Source organism: Tympanuchus pallidicinctus, unplaced genomic scaffold (assembly GCF_026119805.1).
Source record: "Tympanuchus pallidicinctus isolate F22 unplaced genomic scaffold, pur_lepc_1.0 scaffold7, whole genome shotgun sequence".
NCBI classification, from domain to species: Eukaryota; Metazoa; Chordata; class Aves; order Galliformes; family Phasianidae; genus Tympanuchus; species Tympanuchus pallidicinctus.
In genome coordinates, this window is record NW_026294791.1 from 602101 (window position 1) to 619430 (window position 17330).

At 49.1% G+C, this 17330-nt stretch overlaps 1 protein-coding gene and 1 long non-coding RNA gene across 3 annotated transcripts in view; both read left to right on the forward strand.

Moving 5' to 3' along the window:
- Positions 1-17330, forward strand: part of LOC128072782 (uncharacterized) — a 409786-nt gene that overhangs the window by 327614 nt on the left and 64842 nt on the right. The window lies entirely within an intron of this gene.
- Positions 1-17330, forward strand: part of NEGR1 (neuronal growth regulator 1) — a 188337-nt gene that overhangs the window by 106165 nt on the left and 64842 nt on the right. For both annotated transcript variants that reach the window (XM_052666906.1, XM_052666907.1), the window contains exon 4: positions 7556-7687. In XM_052666906.1, coding sequence (XP_052522866.1) covers positions 7556-7687 — 132 coding nt within the window. The remainder of the gene's footprint in view (positions 1-7555; positions 7688-17330) is intronic.

Consider the following 17330-nt stretch of genomic DNA (forward strand, 5'->3'; position numbering starts at 1 on the left):
TGGCCAGTGGCACCAGTTCACATTGCTATCCCAGTGGGAGAGCAGTCACCACTCAGGTGCTATTAAGAGACATTTTTACTGGGCATGGTGGTGATGGGTTGATGGTTGGACTTGATCTTGGGGATCTAATCCAGCCTTTATGGTTCTCAGTCTATGGTCTCTGGTGACTTCCAGTTTCACCCATTCTAAACCTTCCCTACTGTCTGTCCTTTCCCAACGTTTTGTTACCATCACTTCTAGTCCAGTTTCCATTTTTTTTCCTGAAATACGAGGATCAACATTTCATACACACACACATGTTTGGGAGTGTAGGTTTGAGTACCCTGTTCGTCCAGTCTCATTCCCAGAGAAAGGTGGCACTGAAGTGTTTCCCAAAAACAACCACCCAACCAAAGGAAGAACTGTTGAGCACACACAGAATAACAGGTTTTTTTCATGAATATTGAGGAGATCTGCACTTTCCTAGTAACTACTCTGATGTTAGGTTGGAATGTATTCATGCCTGCCTCCTTCTGCTTCACACACATATTTCCCTTGCCCTTGAGGTGTGTGCATGAGTGTGATAGGACTGAGTGGAGCCTAACGCCAGTCCTATCATTCCTGGACAGCCCCAAAGCCACAGAGATGTACTGCATTAATGTATCATCATAGCTCTGTCGTTCTGATGAGGTATTAGTGTAATACATCTTCGGTGCACTCACATGATAGGGCTGTCTGGGAGGAAGAGGTCTGAGAGCTGGTTCAATTCAATTACAGGACAAAGGCAGCGCCAGCCCTGAGCAGGCAGTGCTATTCCTGGGGGATGCAGACTGCAATACAGGGCTGAGATTTGAAGGGGGTGAAAAAAGCAAAAAGGCTTTTTTTAAACTTCTAGCTAAATCCTAAGAAACAAACAGAAGCTTGATATGAGCTCGGCTAATGTCAAATATTTTGTTCCATTTGCACTTCTGCTAGAGAAACACTATTTTTCAGATGTTATCCACACATCTGCACGTGACAGAAATAAGAAGTGTTTTGTTGATGTGCGAGTGCTCTGAGCCGGGATTTGCAGGCTGATAATACCTAACTGACATGAATTACCAGGGCTTTGCGAAAGTACAGAGTGCAAACTTGTCTTTCTCAGTGTTCCTTTACTGATTCAAAATGGTTTTAATACTAAAGGTTTCAGAAAAAGAAGAAGAAAAAAAAAGGGGGGGGGAGGGGGTTCTGGCTTGCGTCTTTTGCCCTGCTAAGCCCTGAGAGGCAGTGCTGCTGGTGGAGGTTATCTCAAACCAACACTGCTTCCCTCTGACGTGTTCAATAAGTGCATGGTAGCATTGCTGGTGGGCATGGAGCTGCTTGTACTCCTGCAGGGTGCCACGAGCTCCTGCCCCACTGGAGGTGCGGGTGGCCCTGGCTCACCACCCTCACTGCTGGCAGATGGATGGCCACAGCACACCGAAGGCGCAGCTCCTTCCCTCCAGGTGTCCAAGCAGCAGAATGCAAAATAATTCAGTACTCTAATCTGATAAGCAGCGACAGTGATGTGCCTCCCTTATGCCATCATCACTCATCTCGCCAGCAACAGCTTCATTACGCTGAGCTCCTCGTTCAGGTGAAGCATTACTGGGCTGAGCCGAAACATCTGCTCCTCGCAGCTGGGTGGGAGGGCTGGGAGAGCAGCCAGCAGCCCCCAGACCTGCTGGGGGTGTTGGGCTGAGGCCAGGCAGGGGGCCCAGGCCCTGTGTGTGCGTTGGTCCCTGCACGGGGCTGGCTGTGGGGACAGGGGCAGGCTGTCGGCTCTCAGCCGTGAATGCACTGCACAAATGCAACTCTGCTTTGGAAGCACGGCACCAGCTGGAGCCAGAAACAATGCTTCCCTTTGTGCTGACACAGGCAATGCCAAATGAGGCTCAATGCCTTTGGGCTCTACAGGGCCTTCATTTGCTGGCCTTGGCTGGGTTTGTGGTTCAGAGCCTTTCTCCTTCAGCCCTGACCTGATCTCTCCTACACCACTCCAGGAAGCTCTTGGTTCTCAGTGCCGCAGTGCTTTGCACAGCCCCTTGCTCTGCATGTTTATGGAACAACACAGCACTTTGCAATGGTGACTGCGGGACAGGAAAGCAGCTTGAGGCAGCCACTTAGCCACTGGGAGCCAGGACTCCTCTCTCCTGGTGGCCCTGTGCCTTTCTGTGGGGGCTGGAGCCCCAACAGGCCCTGCTGCTGTGACACGCATCACGTGAAGCTCATTCTTCATCAAACAGCCCAACTGGAGCCCCAGCACCACATCACCCCCCAGGCTCCTCTTCTGCTCCAGATGTGCTGTGTGCCCTGCAGTGGGGCCGTGCCACGCTCCTCTGCCCACCATGGTGAGGGTGTGAATGGGACAGCAGCCCATGGGGAGCCCCTGCTCTTACACAGATAGATCTGACTGCGCTGCAGCCACGTGGGGATTGAGAGTTCTGTGATTAATGTTTCATACGGATTTAATGGCCCGGCTGGTGATTCTGAAGCTGAGTGTTCCGTTGCAAAGGCATCACGTGCCGTTCCATCAGCGCTTCCTTCATATTAAACATGCTCCTGGCAGCATCCCAAGGACTCGAGAGGAAATGGTGTGGAGCTCAACGCGGAGTAAATGAGGGGATTAATTAGCAGTTTAAAGACAGCAGTGCAAATATTAGCGCTTAATATAAATGGTTTGTTGCAATTCTTTCCTTTGCCTTTGGATACCGGGAAAATAATGATCCTCCAAAGCCACACCTCTCCCATGCGAAATACCATGTCTTCCGATTTCAGGCCATGGGCCTTCTGGCCTTTCTTTTCCTTAATGATGCTCCTAACATCATTGCTGGGGGATACGCGGAGCATTAGGATCCAATTAAGTGACATCCAGTACACGATCTGTCGCGCCAGGCCAAGTGACATTACACTGGCTGCGATTAGTGGGCTTCTGAGCAAGAATTCTTAGAAAAATGTCATAATTATCGAGAGCGGTCCTGAACTTTGAGCATCCCTTCAGGAACAATTAAAGATGTTCCTAGAAATCCTCAAGCCTTCTTAAAATCTTTAAACAGACTATAAAAACCCTCTTGTTAGATTGCGGTTGTCAGGAGATGAGTGCTTGCGCTGTGATGGTCCAATAATTGGGTCTTTGTGAAGGAACTGAGGATTGAGAGTAAGATTCCAATCTCAGTGAGTTAGAGATGGGAAAACGAAAAGCAGACAAAAGCGTCGTGCAGAAATAATAATGAATTTTTGACAATTTTATAACGAGAGGAATGTATTTCTCACTTTTCAATAAAAGCAGATGAACTCATTAATAACTCATAAAATGCCATGAAAATTAAAGTTTTAAAACAGGCTTAGTTTATTCCCTCAGATATTAGTTCATTTTTATTTGAGAAACACTGCATTTGTGAGTGAGCGATTTATGAATCATTAAAGATATTTCAGTGAGACCAAGCCTCTAGCGCTGAAAACCAAGCCAAGCAAGTGCAGATTTCCTTCTCTCCCCTTCCTTTGGTGTAGCATCTTTCATTACTGCTGTGGAGATGCTCATCTTGGAGCAGAGCATGCCAGTGCTGGGGCGTGCACAGATTTTTGGAGAAGGTATTTCCAAAATCCAGAAGATGCCTCTGTTTTCCATTTAACATTTCAATTTCTCTTTTATTTTTAACATTCCTTTATGCTTATTGTTACTCTTTCTCCCTCCCCCCAGCTGGGCACAGGCTGCAGATAGAAATGGAGGCTGGGCACACCAGTGATGCTCAGGAGGGAATAGCAGGTGACCCGCAGGCACCACAGATCCACAGAATCACAGCATGGCCTGGGTTGCAAAGGAGCACAACGCTCATCAGTTCCAACCCCCTGCTGTGTGCAGGTCGCCAACCAGCAGCCCAGGCTGCCCAGAGCCACATCCAGCCTGGCCTTGAATGCCTGCAGGGATGGGGCATCCGCAGCCTCTTTGGGCAGCCTGTGCCAGTGCCTCACCACCCTCTGGCTGAAAAACTTCCTCCTCATATCCAACCTAATCATTAAGACTGGAAAAGACGTCACCACATCTAACCATCGACCCCTCACCTCCATACCCATTAAAGCCTGTCCCTAAACCAGGCCTTCACATTTCTGGAGCCTGCAGTGCTTCCCTTTATTTCCCAGAATCATCTCTTTTGGCCATGTTTATGAATAAATCCTATTTCAAACATATCAAGAATTATTTTAAAAGCCACATGCTTTATAAAAGCCGTTAATATCTTTTGAGGGATAAGAAGAAACATGAAATGAAAAATACAGTCATCAATGATTCATTTATCTTCAGCAGCGTCTCCAGTTTCAACAAACTACAGACAGAAAACGAATGTGCAAAGGGAGGGACCTGCAGATGTGCTTGAGTCGAAGAGTTCTCTCCAAACAGCTCACAGGGCACCTGCTGCCTGCAGAGCATCATTCTGAGAGCAGGAGGGCTCCTGCAGGGGCACTGCGTGTTGCTGTGGGCTGAGCTGCCCTCCCCAGCCCTGCTCATGCTCACATACAGCTCCCTGGGTAAGAGGATCTCTTCCAACACCCTCCTGCCCAGAGGAGCTTCACATGGTACAGCATGTTGCCTTCTCTCCGGCTGTGTGTGGGACCTTGGGCCAACGGGAAAGCTGGCGCTGCTGGCAAGCTGCACTTACTGTGCTGAAGTAGTCATTCTTGGAGAGATCAAAAGAGATCAAAGGATACACATGAATCTGTAAATATCCAGGTGACACAGCGTGCAGATCCCTAAGAACACTACTATCTGCAGTGGGTGTGTGTTCTGCTCTTATAGCAGTTGATTTTCTTCTCTGTGAGCATCAGCGTGGAGCTGGCTCTCCTGAACACCAGTCCTCAGTTGCTCAAGCAGGAAAGTCAGAATGTATTCTGGGTGTGCTCCCTGGTGTGTCTGCAACAGAAAACATTCAAAATTGCTCCAAATACTGTAACTTAATAACGTAATGTGTCTCAGATAGGTAGCGCAGTGTGGGAGCATTCTGTGCAGACAGAAACAAATGTAACTTCAGGGAATGCAAACAAGGAGATGTGCCTCCACCTCCTGCAGGAGCAGCCTCTGCTCTGCTCAGCCTGGGAAGCTCAGAGGAAGCAGTGGAAAATGAAAGATCTACATGTGGTTTCTAAGTTGCCCAAGGAAGTTGTGGATGCCCCATTGCTGGAGGCATTCAAGGCCAGGCTGGATGTGGCTCTGGGCAGCTGGTTGGCGACCTGCACACAGCAGGAGTTGGAACCAGATGAGCACTGTGGGCCTTTGCAACCCAAGCTATTCTATGATTCTATGATTCTATGTTATTTCCCCTCTGCAGTTACTATGTAGTGACAAAACTAAGGAAAAAAAATGATTGCACTGTCACACAGTTTGGTGGGGACCCATCCATGTGACATGCAGCAGCTCCCAGTAGCTGGCTGAGATGTGCACTGCCCATGCAGCTCCCAGTGCTCCGTACCTATATATCACAGGTACAGATCTGACCTTGTTTGTCTCCACCTCTGAAACTTTCTGCTTTGTCAGCCTCTGTTCGCAGCCTTTCTTTTATCAGCACGCCTTCCTCACCAAACTGCTTTTCTTGTTTCATCTCTTCAGCAGGGAGATCTCCTTCAGCCCTCAATTTATCTGCCACTTTCAGACATTTTTTCTTTACATTTTATCTGATTTTTCTTTACAAATGTGGAGTGTGGCATCGCTAAAGCTAAATGGCCTTACGCTGACAATGTTTAAATGGTGCCTAATGTGGTAGGCACATTCTCCTAACAGACAGCAAGCTGTTCTGCTAACCCACAGCCCCTAGGAGAGGAGCACATCCTGTACAATTACAGCATCTGATGTCGTTTGAAACCCTGAATGCATGGCAAGTAGGAGGAGCAGCTTCAGATTATTGTCCTGGTTGAATCCAATTGCTTAGGCTGTTCTCAGCATCCTGTGACAACTCCTCTGCAGGAAAGAAGAAAGGTGCCTCTGTGATCCCAGCTTATAAGACCTGATGGGCCGTGGGTGCTTACAGCACAGCCAGCATTCAGATGGCATCCTGATGACATTGCCACTGGGGAGCTGACCTGCTCATAGAATCAATCATAGAATCATAGAATCATAGAATCATGGAATCACAGCATGGCCTGGGTTGCACAGGAGCACAACGCTCATCAGTTCCAACCCCTGCTGTGTGCAGGTCACCAACCAACAGCCCAGGCTGCCCAGAGCCACATCCAGCCTGGCCTTGAATGCCTGCAGGGATGGGGCATCCACAGCCTCCTTGGGCAACCTGTTCCAATGCCTCACCACCCTCTGAGTGAAATTAGGATTCCTCCTACTATCCAACCTAAACCTCCCATCTCAGTTAAGTGGTTGCTCACACAGAATCCATATGAGGCAGCATACATGCGGGTGAGCCCATGCTGGGGCTTTCAGGCTGCATGGGGATGCTCCCCAGGCTGTGATCTGCAGCCACGATACAGCACACCTGTACAGCTCAGCCTCCTGCTTGTAGTCCCAGACCATGCTGGGCTCCTTGTGCTGACACCGGCTCAATTGGAGCACCACGGAGCTGGGCTGGTCCCACTGCCCAGTGGGACCTGGGGTGCCTGACCTGGGGCTGCATTGTGGTTAAATATCCCAGGAAATGTAGAAAACAAGCAAACAGACAGCAAAACAGCCTTGGCTCAAATTAAGTCCTCAGAGTTTTTCAGAGCCCCCCTGGACTTGCACCAGATCTTTCCTCTTACTGACTTATGTTTAGCGACAGGAGAGGAAGATGCAACCTTTGTAAAACCCATCCATCCACGCCTTGGAAAAGCTGTCCATATGGCGAGGTGTGCTCACGCTCCTCCTGACGCCAGGGACCATATGGGAAACACGATTCTTGTTGTGCTCTCTCCCAGGAGCTACACGTGTGCTGCTTTGTTGGGCACTGTGACACCATGCAGCGGCTGGACCTGGGCATTCCAGCTCAGCTTCACAGCTGCTTCCCTCCCATGCTGGAGAACCCTCTCCTATAGCCCAACATATCCCCAGCAGATAATTACATATCATTACCCATTTCAGCATGTCTAGTTTTAGCTTGGAGAAGAGAAGGCTCCAAGTAAAACTCATTGTGGCCTTCCAGTACTTGAAAGGAACGTATAGACAGGAGGGGGAACGGCTGTTTACAAGGGTGGATAGAGACAGGACAAGGGGGAATGGTTTTAAACTGAGGCAGGGTGCCAGGGTGCACTGCACAGCAGCCCAGGGGTGGGGGTCAGCAACCCTGGGGCTGTTCGGAGCCATGGGGATGTGTGTGCCACTGAGTGATGTGGGCAGTGGGCATGGGGAGTGGGCTGGGGGTGGATTGGGATCTTTTCCAACTGGAATGATTCTGTGGTTCTGTCTTTAGGTAAGGTCCCAGCAGCTCTGCTCAGCACTGCTCCCATATTCTGTGCAGCCCATCCCAGGGGTGGGGGCTCTGCAGTGCCCAGCAGCTCTCCCATTCAGCCCTGCAGACCTCAGTGACCCTTCGGGTGCTCTGTGCTCATCCTCACCTAATTGCTTTCTCTGATCATTTTATTTCAGCAAAACCATTTGAGAGCGGGCAGTACCTGGACATCTATGGAATTACAAGAGATCAGGCTGGGGAGTATGAATGCAGCGCAGAAAACGACGTCTCAGTCCCAGACGTGAAAAAAGTAAAAGTCACAGTAAACTGTAAGTCACGTTGGTTTCTAATCACTAAATCCAATGGAGGAGAGGGGCTCTGCTGGGAAGAAAAATGTAACACAGTGAACTGCTGCTCGTGATGAAAATGTAGATCTGTTTTTTGGTGCAACAGTAGCGAAAAGCCTGCGGTGTCTGAGGTTGAGTGGTTCTGAGCAGAGGTCGGTAGGAGAGGACCAGGTTCAAACCTGACTGCTGTGCTGGCAGCAGTGTTGGGCCAGCATGTGGCCTGGGCTGGGCTCTGCTGCAGGCTCTGGGCTTGGTGGTTATTCACTGAGTAATGTCTGTGATTGCTGGTCTGAAACGTTTCTGGTTTAACTTGTGGTTGTGCAACGGGACAGGGAGATGAGAAGTGATATGGCACTCTGTGTGGGTGTGAGAGTGGATCCCAGCACAGGCAGCGAGTGCAGGCACTGTTGGCACAGGAGCTGTGCTCTGCCTCTCCTCCAGTGCTGTGGGCACTGCTGTGGGTGCCAGTATGGCCTCTGGTGGGGCTGCAGCCCACAGTTCTGCCCTCCTCGGGTGTCAGCAGAAGTGAGATGCTTTCTGGTTTGGGGTCGGATTTGATTTGACATTCAGTACAACACGAAATGTTCAAAATGGTGTTCTTTTCCCTTCCAAAAAATGTTTAAAAAAGGGAAAGAAAATGGGAATAATTACACTAATCCACTCTGGCTGTGAATTTTCTTAGGTTAAGTGCAATTACGCAGCTTGTGATTTGCAGCAGTTCCTACTCTGAAAATCACTGTGGCATCGTTACTGATTTACAAATGCTGGAGGCCCTGGATTTGTCGTCCCCCCCCACAACCCACAGGCTGAGTCCATCACAGTTCTCTGTAAAACCTGTGGGCTGAAAACCACAGTGCTGGTGGAACAAGTGACCGCTGGGCTGTGTGCAGGTTGTTGTTACTGGAAGACTGTCAGGAAGAGGCGTTGTGCAGAGATATGTGCATGGATGGAGCATTTTGGTCAGGCTCTGGCACAGCTGCCCAGGGGTGGGGGGGGTCAACTCCCTGGGGGTGTTCCAGAACCATTGGGATGTGGCACTGAGGGTGGGCAGTGAGCACGGGGAGCTGGGCAGGGTTTGGATTGGGGTTCTTGGAGGGCTTTTCCAACCTCAATGGTTCTGTGATTCTATAAATGTGAGGGGGTGTTGGGGAGTGATGCCCTTCACACCCCAGAATGTGCTGTGTGGTTTAAGTGATGCCTGGTGGTAGAGTCCAGAAGGGGCAGCGAGCTCTGCTTGTTTTATCAAAACAAAAACTGCCTCTGAAGACTTTTAAGTCATGGGAGCCTTAAGAAGGGTGATCCTAAAAAGGGAGAAGACGACAGCCCTGCTTAGCATATTTCATTTGAAAAAAGAAAAGAGGAGTGTTAAAAAATCATGAAATCAGCCATTCTCCCTCATCTTCCGAGCCAAGATAAAAACTTGCACAAATCCTTATTTAGATAAATCATCATGTTCATGTGTGTTTGGATAAATCATCATGTTCATGCTCTGGCCAAAGCCAGAGCTCTACATTAATTGAGCAGTTTGTGTAGCATACTTGTGCCCTGTCAAACTGCAATTGCTTCTGGGATCAGTTCCCCTGTTTCTAGGGGCAGTTATGGTTTGTCACTGTGTATGGGAAAGATCAGCCTTGTGGCACTGCTGACAGCACGGGGGACAGTGGGACCTCCCCGTGCCCCATGGCCAGAAGCATTGGCTGTCAGGCAGCTGAACTGCAAGGGTTGGGATTTGACCTTCCTCATCACCAAGCCAGGGGGGCTGTGATGACGGAGGCGTGTGATCGTCAGTGCCAGCCACAAGCAGGGCAGCTCGGGTCTGACAGCAGGGCACTTCCAGTCATGGCAGGGGGAAGTTATCAGGAAGTGTCCTTGGCTGTAGCGTGGGTGCACCTGGCGCTGGGTTTCTGTGCCAGATTCAAACTGCTAGGTCTGCACTGGGACATGCAGAGTAGTTTTTCTTAGTCTCTTGCAAGTAAAGAAGAAAAAATCAGAAGCGATGCAAAACTAGGATCTGTCTGCAGCTTAAAACTGTTTGTATATGTGAAAGATTTGTCACAGTCAGCAAACTGCACATGCACTTCAGTGTGCTGAGTGTGCTGTCCTCACACTCAGCTCTGCAGCCCCTGCAGGGCACATCTGGTGCCGGAGCCCCGAGCTGCACCTCATTGCTGTGAGCTGTGCTCTCCTCTGCCACTCACCATCACCCCTGTCTCCCCAGCAGCACATCAACAAACCCTGAGCAGTTCCAGTGAACATAAGCATAATTCTGAGTATGGTATTCATTCAATATGGCAGCTGTTCAGTCGTCTCAGCAAAGGAAATGGCCAGGCCTAACTTACTTCTAAACTTCAAGTTTGGTGGCTGTGCAGCCCTTCATCCCCAGGTAGACATAAGCACTTTGCTGGCCACCATGCTGCATACGCTCTGCAGCTCATAGTGACTCTGCTTTGGGACTTTGGGTTTGTCCTTTGTGCCATTTCATGTCATATAATCCACATTTTGTATGTAACTTATGTGTGTCCGCATGGTTTCCCTTTTTAAAGAGGTGGTCCGAGAGGCTGTGGTGTTTGTTTGTGTTTGCATTCTGAGGAGGAGAATCATTGGTGGGGTCTCAACATTAGGTGGTGGGAGGGGGATGGTTCCTGAGAGAGGACAACTATTCCCAATCATGTTGAAATCAATAAAATAGAATATGATTTCACTTCAAAGCAAAACTTACTAGCATTTTCTACTGCAATTTATAAAGCAAATGCTGATGCACAGATGCTGAATTCGGAGCCCCTGTGAACAAACCACTGCCTGCTTAACAGGAGCTCAGCAGCAGCTGTGAGCAGCCCCGTGCCCCACACCAGTCCCTGCAGCCCCACTCACGCTCTGGTTTATGGTGACACACTTAGAAAGATTAAATGCAACCATCTCCAGAAGCACTGCAGCCATGCTGAGATGATGAAGAATGAGGTGTGTGCATCACGAAGCCGGCGTTTGTCTTAATTTAGATAAAATTTTCAATTACCCAAACAAATAGTCAACGTGGGCTGTATTGCAGCGTTCCTTCTTTTCAGATGCCACATAACCAGTCTCAAACAGCTCTGTTATAGCTGGATCTTGTGGACTGTACCGAATTAAGTTCAGCTGCTTTTGGAGAGGAAAGAGAAGCCATTCATCTCAAATTAAGAGGCAGTGATTTAATTTCAGCCTTGATGAACCCCATCACGTGGCAGATTGAAGGCCAGGTGTGCTGGGGCTTGCTGGGGAGGTGAAAATTGCAGTCGTGGTGCTGAGGATATGCGGCTGCAACAGAGGAGGAAACTGCTCTGCAAATTCAGTGGGCAGCTGACAGGGCAACAGGGAGGTAACCCAAACTGCTCCCAGTACAGAATGGACCACTGCCTGCTTGCAAAACCATATCCTTGCACAAAGATCCATTTGATCAGGAAATAATAAGGAGGAAAGAAAACAGGCATGAGTAGATGACCTGTACCCAGCCACACTTTGCCCTTGTTTCGGTGTCACCATGGGACACTGCCTGGTCACCCTGCAAAGCATCCCCAGCTTTGGGGGGGGTGTGGACATTAAGCAGCACACAGGCAGCACATGCTGCTAATGCCAACCTGTTTGCTGTGCTCAGCCCATGGGTTGCCCCAAAGCACTGAGCCTGGCCCTACTGCAGCCAGAGCTGATGGCCCAGCACACCCTGCTGACAAACCTGCTGGCAATCACATTGTGTCGTGGCATCTTCCAGGTGCTTTCACCTTTGATTACCTGAATGGCATCATTATGGGGAGTGAGGACAAATGGTCTGGTTTATAATTCCCTGGCACCTGCCTGTGGTTCAGGAATGCTGTAGTTTTCGCATTGGCATCGTCCAGGCCTTGGTGGCACCCACGTCTGGTGGCTGCTGCCCAGCCCTGAGTGGAGCGAGCAGCACAGGGCTGGAAGCTCAGCAGGCACCAAGCGCTGCTGCAGGTGGCTGTGTGTAATTCTGCACTGCTCCCTTCCTGCTCCTCTCTTTCCTGCTGCAGTGGTTTGATAAGACATCCTATGCTGTGTTTTTAGTGGAGTTTTTGTTGTTGTTGTTGTTTTTTATTTTCTTCTAGAGGAACGTGTGATTTTCTTGTATGAATTTTAAGTGCTGTGTTTGTTTTTGCTTGGCCAGGTTAGGGTTTTGCAGAACAGCTTAACTCATTAGCATTTCTTAGAAGTCTGCCTTACTGTTGCTATGACATTTGCATAATATTATGCACTGTGCTCTGATTTTACTTTGAAATCAGACATACTGTACAAGCCACTCTAACCTAATTACATCAGTAACCTGAGACCTACCAGGAAACTCAAGATGGGACTCAGGTGTGTGCTGGGGCTCCCAGTGCCTGGACACAGGGCTGGGACTTTGTGCTCCCAGAGAGTGCCTTGCTGCCAGCCAAAGGAAAACATTTCCTGGGCAAGGTTCTTTATGTACAGTCAGCAAAGAGATTTTCCTTCCATCAAGGTGAATATGCTACGAAATAAAAAGGCGGTAGTCCCTTCCAAGCCGTGCCATTCTGTGTCAACTCTTCAACCAGAATCACACCCAAATTGGATGAACAGATATGCTCACATGTGGCTGTGGCACAGAAGGTCCCTACGTTGAGGTGGCAATGGCCGATGCTGTCCCTGTTGCATCACACTGCTCCTTAATGATGAGGGCCTGCAGCACTGTAACAGCACACAGCAGTTTGCAGCCCCAGTTCCCTCTGACCATTCCGAGAGGCACATGTGCATGGTGCCTCAGAGGATTTAGCTCCAGAATACTGTTTTGAAGTATCTAAATTACACTTTAAAAGTTAAAAGCACTCCGGAGTGTCAGTTTAATTGACTTCCTGTGAAACACGTTTCTCTCAATTCTCTGGTTACCTTTCAAAAATGGGATTTTTGGCTTCCAAGTCACACTGGGGACTCGTCAAAAACTCTGGCTGCTGGTGAATATTTGATTCTGCTCACAGATCCGTGGAGCTCAGTGAGATTTTTCTTGGAAGCACTGCTCTGTGCACATCCTCTGGGTGCTGGTGTGCAGGCAATGCCAACGCAGCCATGTCTGTAAGTCAGTCTATGGGCACAGCAGAGAACGTGGCCAGGCACGAGCTGCAACCATTGCATGGCTACAGGTCTCCTCATTTGTCACAAATCTTCTGGTTTCTCTGGGATGAAGTCTGAGAGTGTTGGTCTGCTTTCATTTTGCCCTACCAGCATTGCTGGGAGTATGCAGTGTCCTCCCTCTGCTCCACTTTTTTCTGTTTCTGTTCTGGAAAGCTGTGCTGAAAGCATCGGGGGAACCTTGAGTGGTGGAATGGGGCTGCCCCATGGTGTGCTGCCATGGGCCGGGGCTGGCTGGGCAAATGGGCAGCATCATGGCTGTGGGGATTCCTGTGTCCTGACCCGTGCATTCTGTCAGTGTTAAAAGTTAACCTAATCCTAATGATCAGATTCTCTGTGCTGTCCAGCTGGCCTGGTTCAGTAGCTGTATCACTTAGAGCTGCTATTGTAGTAAGAAGGAGGTGGGAAGATCCGTAGTGGAAGGATGGAGGAGGCACCTTCCTGCAGCACTGCATGCACAGCTGAAGGCAGAGGGGTGATGGTGTGATCTGCTTCTGTACCTGTGGGCCAGCTCTGGAGGATGGGCAGCCACCTGCCCCAGCTAAAGGTGAGGCAGCAGCTGATGCAAAATCACAGGTTATCATTGAAGTTGGCGATAGAGCTTCCCTTCAGGTCCAGCCCCCAGAAGAGGAGCTGCCTGCAAAATATTTTACATGAAACCTGTAAATACAAATAGTTCTTTTGACCTAAGGTAAAGATCTTTGAAGAAATTTATGCTATTCTTTAAATAGAATTTTTGGTCGTGCATAATGTAATCAGAGTCAGGGCTCTCTAACTTCTGTGGCTTTGTTGGGTTTTTGGTCTGCATTAGGGCTAAACTCTGACTTGCTTAAGCTGCAAATTGCCCTTATCTCTGATCTCACATGTATGAGATATATGACATACCATCCCACAGTAACACCTAATGAAAAGCAGCTTTTACCAATTCAGATCAATAAAACTGGTCATGTATTTAAATCCATCTCAATTAGAGTCGGGAGGAGAATAGAGCTGATACAAAGAAAATGGTTTTCTCCTCATAGGTGGGGAAAGGAGCGTCTTCTGAAGGTAATGTTTGTCATTTTTTGTCCTTCAGGTATTTTTATTAGCATTTCAGAAGTCAGATTAGAACAATATAGCTCAGGTTACTGACTCGAGAGCGATTTGGCTTTGGAATTAACATTGATTTCTTTCTATAATAGTTTAGTGTTGGGTTCTGCAAACTGCTGTGCGGGCGCTGCTTATCCTAGAAAGTGCTGCTCATATCGAAGCGTGACAGAAGTGGTTATAAGATTCCTTCATGTAGATGGCATTCCGTTGCCACAGCACACAGTTAGGGGCTCTGGCATTGTGAATCGAGGCACTGTGTTTGGAGGAGTTGGAGTGTTGGTGCTTCACGTGGCCTTAAGGCTGCCGGGGAGTGCATCTCGTGGTCTGTGCTCCTCTGGGCAGCCCTTGGCCTGTTTGGCAAACCAGCCTGGCTGCGTGATGGGATGGAAGAGGTGCCCAGTGTAATGGCAGCACCACTGCAGCACCAGTTGTGGCTCCAGTGGGAAGCAGTGTGTCCAGCACAAAGCTGGGAACCTCGCTGGGAGTCACTGTGCTGCTCAGCTGTGTTCCAGCACATCTTTGCAAGTCTTCTTTCCTTTGGAAGCAGCATTTCCAACTTAGCCATTAACAGATTCTTTCTGCAGCTCCAAACTGGAGCTGGCTGTTTCAGAGGCACATGGGCGCTGGTAATTTGTCATTGCTGCAGTTCTTATACTGGGGACGGCCATGAAAACCCATCTGAGAGTAATCTGTTCCCCATCCCCAGGAAAACCCCCAGGGCCATGGAATAAAAACAGCTGCGCTCATTTGCACCTATCTGTGCTCTGCCAGTAGTTACAGGTCCACATCTTGTGTCATTATGGTGTGCCATAATGCTATAAATGCTATACAGCATGTTTATGCATCTCTGGGAAACTGTGTTGCAGCAAATAATAGAACACCCACAGCAGTGCTTGAAAAACATCACCAGCAGGGTGCTGTAAGGGCACGACACAAATGCTTCAGGCCACTGCTGGGAGAACCTCTGGGCAGGAGAATGAGTGGCCAGAAACAAATGAAGGGATTGTTTTTTCAATAACTGTTTAACAGTAACAGATTTTGTAACTATTGTGCCACCATTTCAAAGACAAAATAGGGTTGCAGAAAGGTTGTGGGCTCTGTCTCTCTCTGCATCCTCTTCTCACATCTCCTGGAGGCTGCAGCAGAGGACAGCACCGAAGGCAGTGAGAGCAATGCCACCAGCAATGACAGCACTGACAGCAGTGGCTGCAGCAGCTCTGCTCAGGGCTGCTGCTCCGAGCCTGCTTGGTCCCAAGGGCTCTGCTTGCAGCCCACCATCATCCCCAGAGACATTAAGGTCCCCATTCACAGGCTGGAGGGGCTCCTGGCAGCTGGTGGGATGCAGAGTGAGGGAGGGATGGCAGTGGCAGAGGAGCAGCCCTGTGGGCAGCCATGCTGCTGGAGTGAACGCTTTCTCCCAGCTCTGTGCCACCGCGCGCTCCTCAGCCTCCAGGTGATCCCACTCCAAACACTAGCTGAAATACAGTTCATGAAAATTAAAGTATTAATAGGAGATGACTCATCTGTAAAGAGCTTATGCATTTCAAGAAGCAATTTAAAGTATACAGCAGGCTCTGTAATACTCCAGACTAGAACCAAAATTAATGGAGAGCTCTTCAGCTCCCAGGAGTGTTCACTTGCCCAGATTGCTCTTCAGCAAAAACAATTACTTAAAATATTTCTTGTAATAGTCTGTACATTGCACAGCAGTATTTCTCCTGGTGGCTGCAGTGCTCTGTGCTGCTGCAGGCTGTGTTCCCTGGCTCTGCAAAGTGGGAGCTGGGAGGTGTTCGGGTGCATCTGGTGATGCCAACTGGACCGTGCAGGAGGAGCCAAGCCAGATCTTCCAGTCCCTCAATAGTTTTATCTTTTCCTGCAGCCGTGGCTGCCCTGAGCTGGTAGAGATGCAGTGTGCACACTATTAGAAACTGCACACAAACAGTGTGCATGGCATGGCTGTGGTGCCACGGTACCCTGCACAGTGCTCCATTGAGGCACCCGGTCCTGGTAAGGCTGTATGGACATTAATACAACCTGCTCATCCTCAGCCAGGTTGCTAAATTAGCTTTTAACAACTTCTGCCATTTGGCTGGTGTTAGCAAGTGTGCGTGGCACAGGTATGCAGAGGCACTGGATCTCAGCTGGAGGAGCTTTGAGAAGCAATATTTCTGTTTTTATGACTTAGAACAAAGTGGTGATATTGACACGAGAGAAAGGGAAAACTGCCAGTGTTGTTCTTTAGCTGTTATAATTCATAAAGCTTTTGTCTGCTTCTTCTCTTGCTTTCCAACCCTCCTCAAATAGAAAGGAACTATGCTGAGGTTCATTTGGATGTTGGAGCTGCAGAGCTGACACCAACACTTGCAGTGAAGCTCTGACAGCCAGCAGCAAGGCTGTGCTCAGGGTCTGAGGATGGGGTACAGTTATGGACTGAACTGCTTCAGTGCTTCAGCAGCCCTGACAGTGGCTGCATGCCATGCAGTAAGATCGCGTTCACCATGCAATAAGACCAGGAGTTCAGTTCAGAACGCGCTGTCTGCAGTGTATTTTGAGCAAAAGTAGGATTAATATCAAACTCAGCATTCAGGTTCTCACTGCTTCTGCACCTGGTACCGTTAATGGCAAAAGAGCATCTCAGGAATTATCTTTCAGTGCAGCAATTGGATGTGCAAGTGGAAAATCCCACTGCTCCAGACCTCTGGGGAAAGAGGTCTGCATCTCACTGCACCCACAGTTGACTTGAGAGATGTCTGCTGTTAAGAAGCATGCAGATGTTCCTTAACAACGAGCAATTCTAACACAGCCACCAAATGTTCATCAGGAACAACCTGTACAGCCCTGTGAATGTCCACGCAAGGCTCTCTGGTTTCAGCATTGGGCTTGCTCAGAGCTGTGTGTGCTTCGCTTTAGGGTTAGGGCATCCATTGCACTCAGTCCTTTGGCTGTTATCTATTGAAATGACACAAAACTGAGGATGAAGGAATATTGTTATATGGACAATCTTATAAGAAAATGCAGAGAGAGGCTCCTGAGGTGCTCTTGCTTCCACAAAAGGCCCCTTCAGAGCAGCAGCTGGGCTTGGTGCCCACAGGTGGCACACTGGGGGAGGCTCTGGGCTGCTGCAGAAGGAATGGTTCCATCCCTTGGCTGAGATAAGCCAGCAATCCCTGCCCCACACTACCCAGCATTGCCCCGGCCCAGCTTCACTCCTGCCCTTGCTTTGGTCCAGCGTGGATTTGCAACACCCAGTGCTTCGGTGACTTTGCTGCTTAGAGTCAGAGAATCGACTTTGAGCCTGACCAGATCCTGTCTGTGTGTTTGCTCTTTGCCTCTCTGCATGGATTGCCCTGGTTTGGGAATCTTACTGCTGCTGCAAACTGCTGAGGGGGAAAACCTTTCTGTA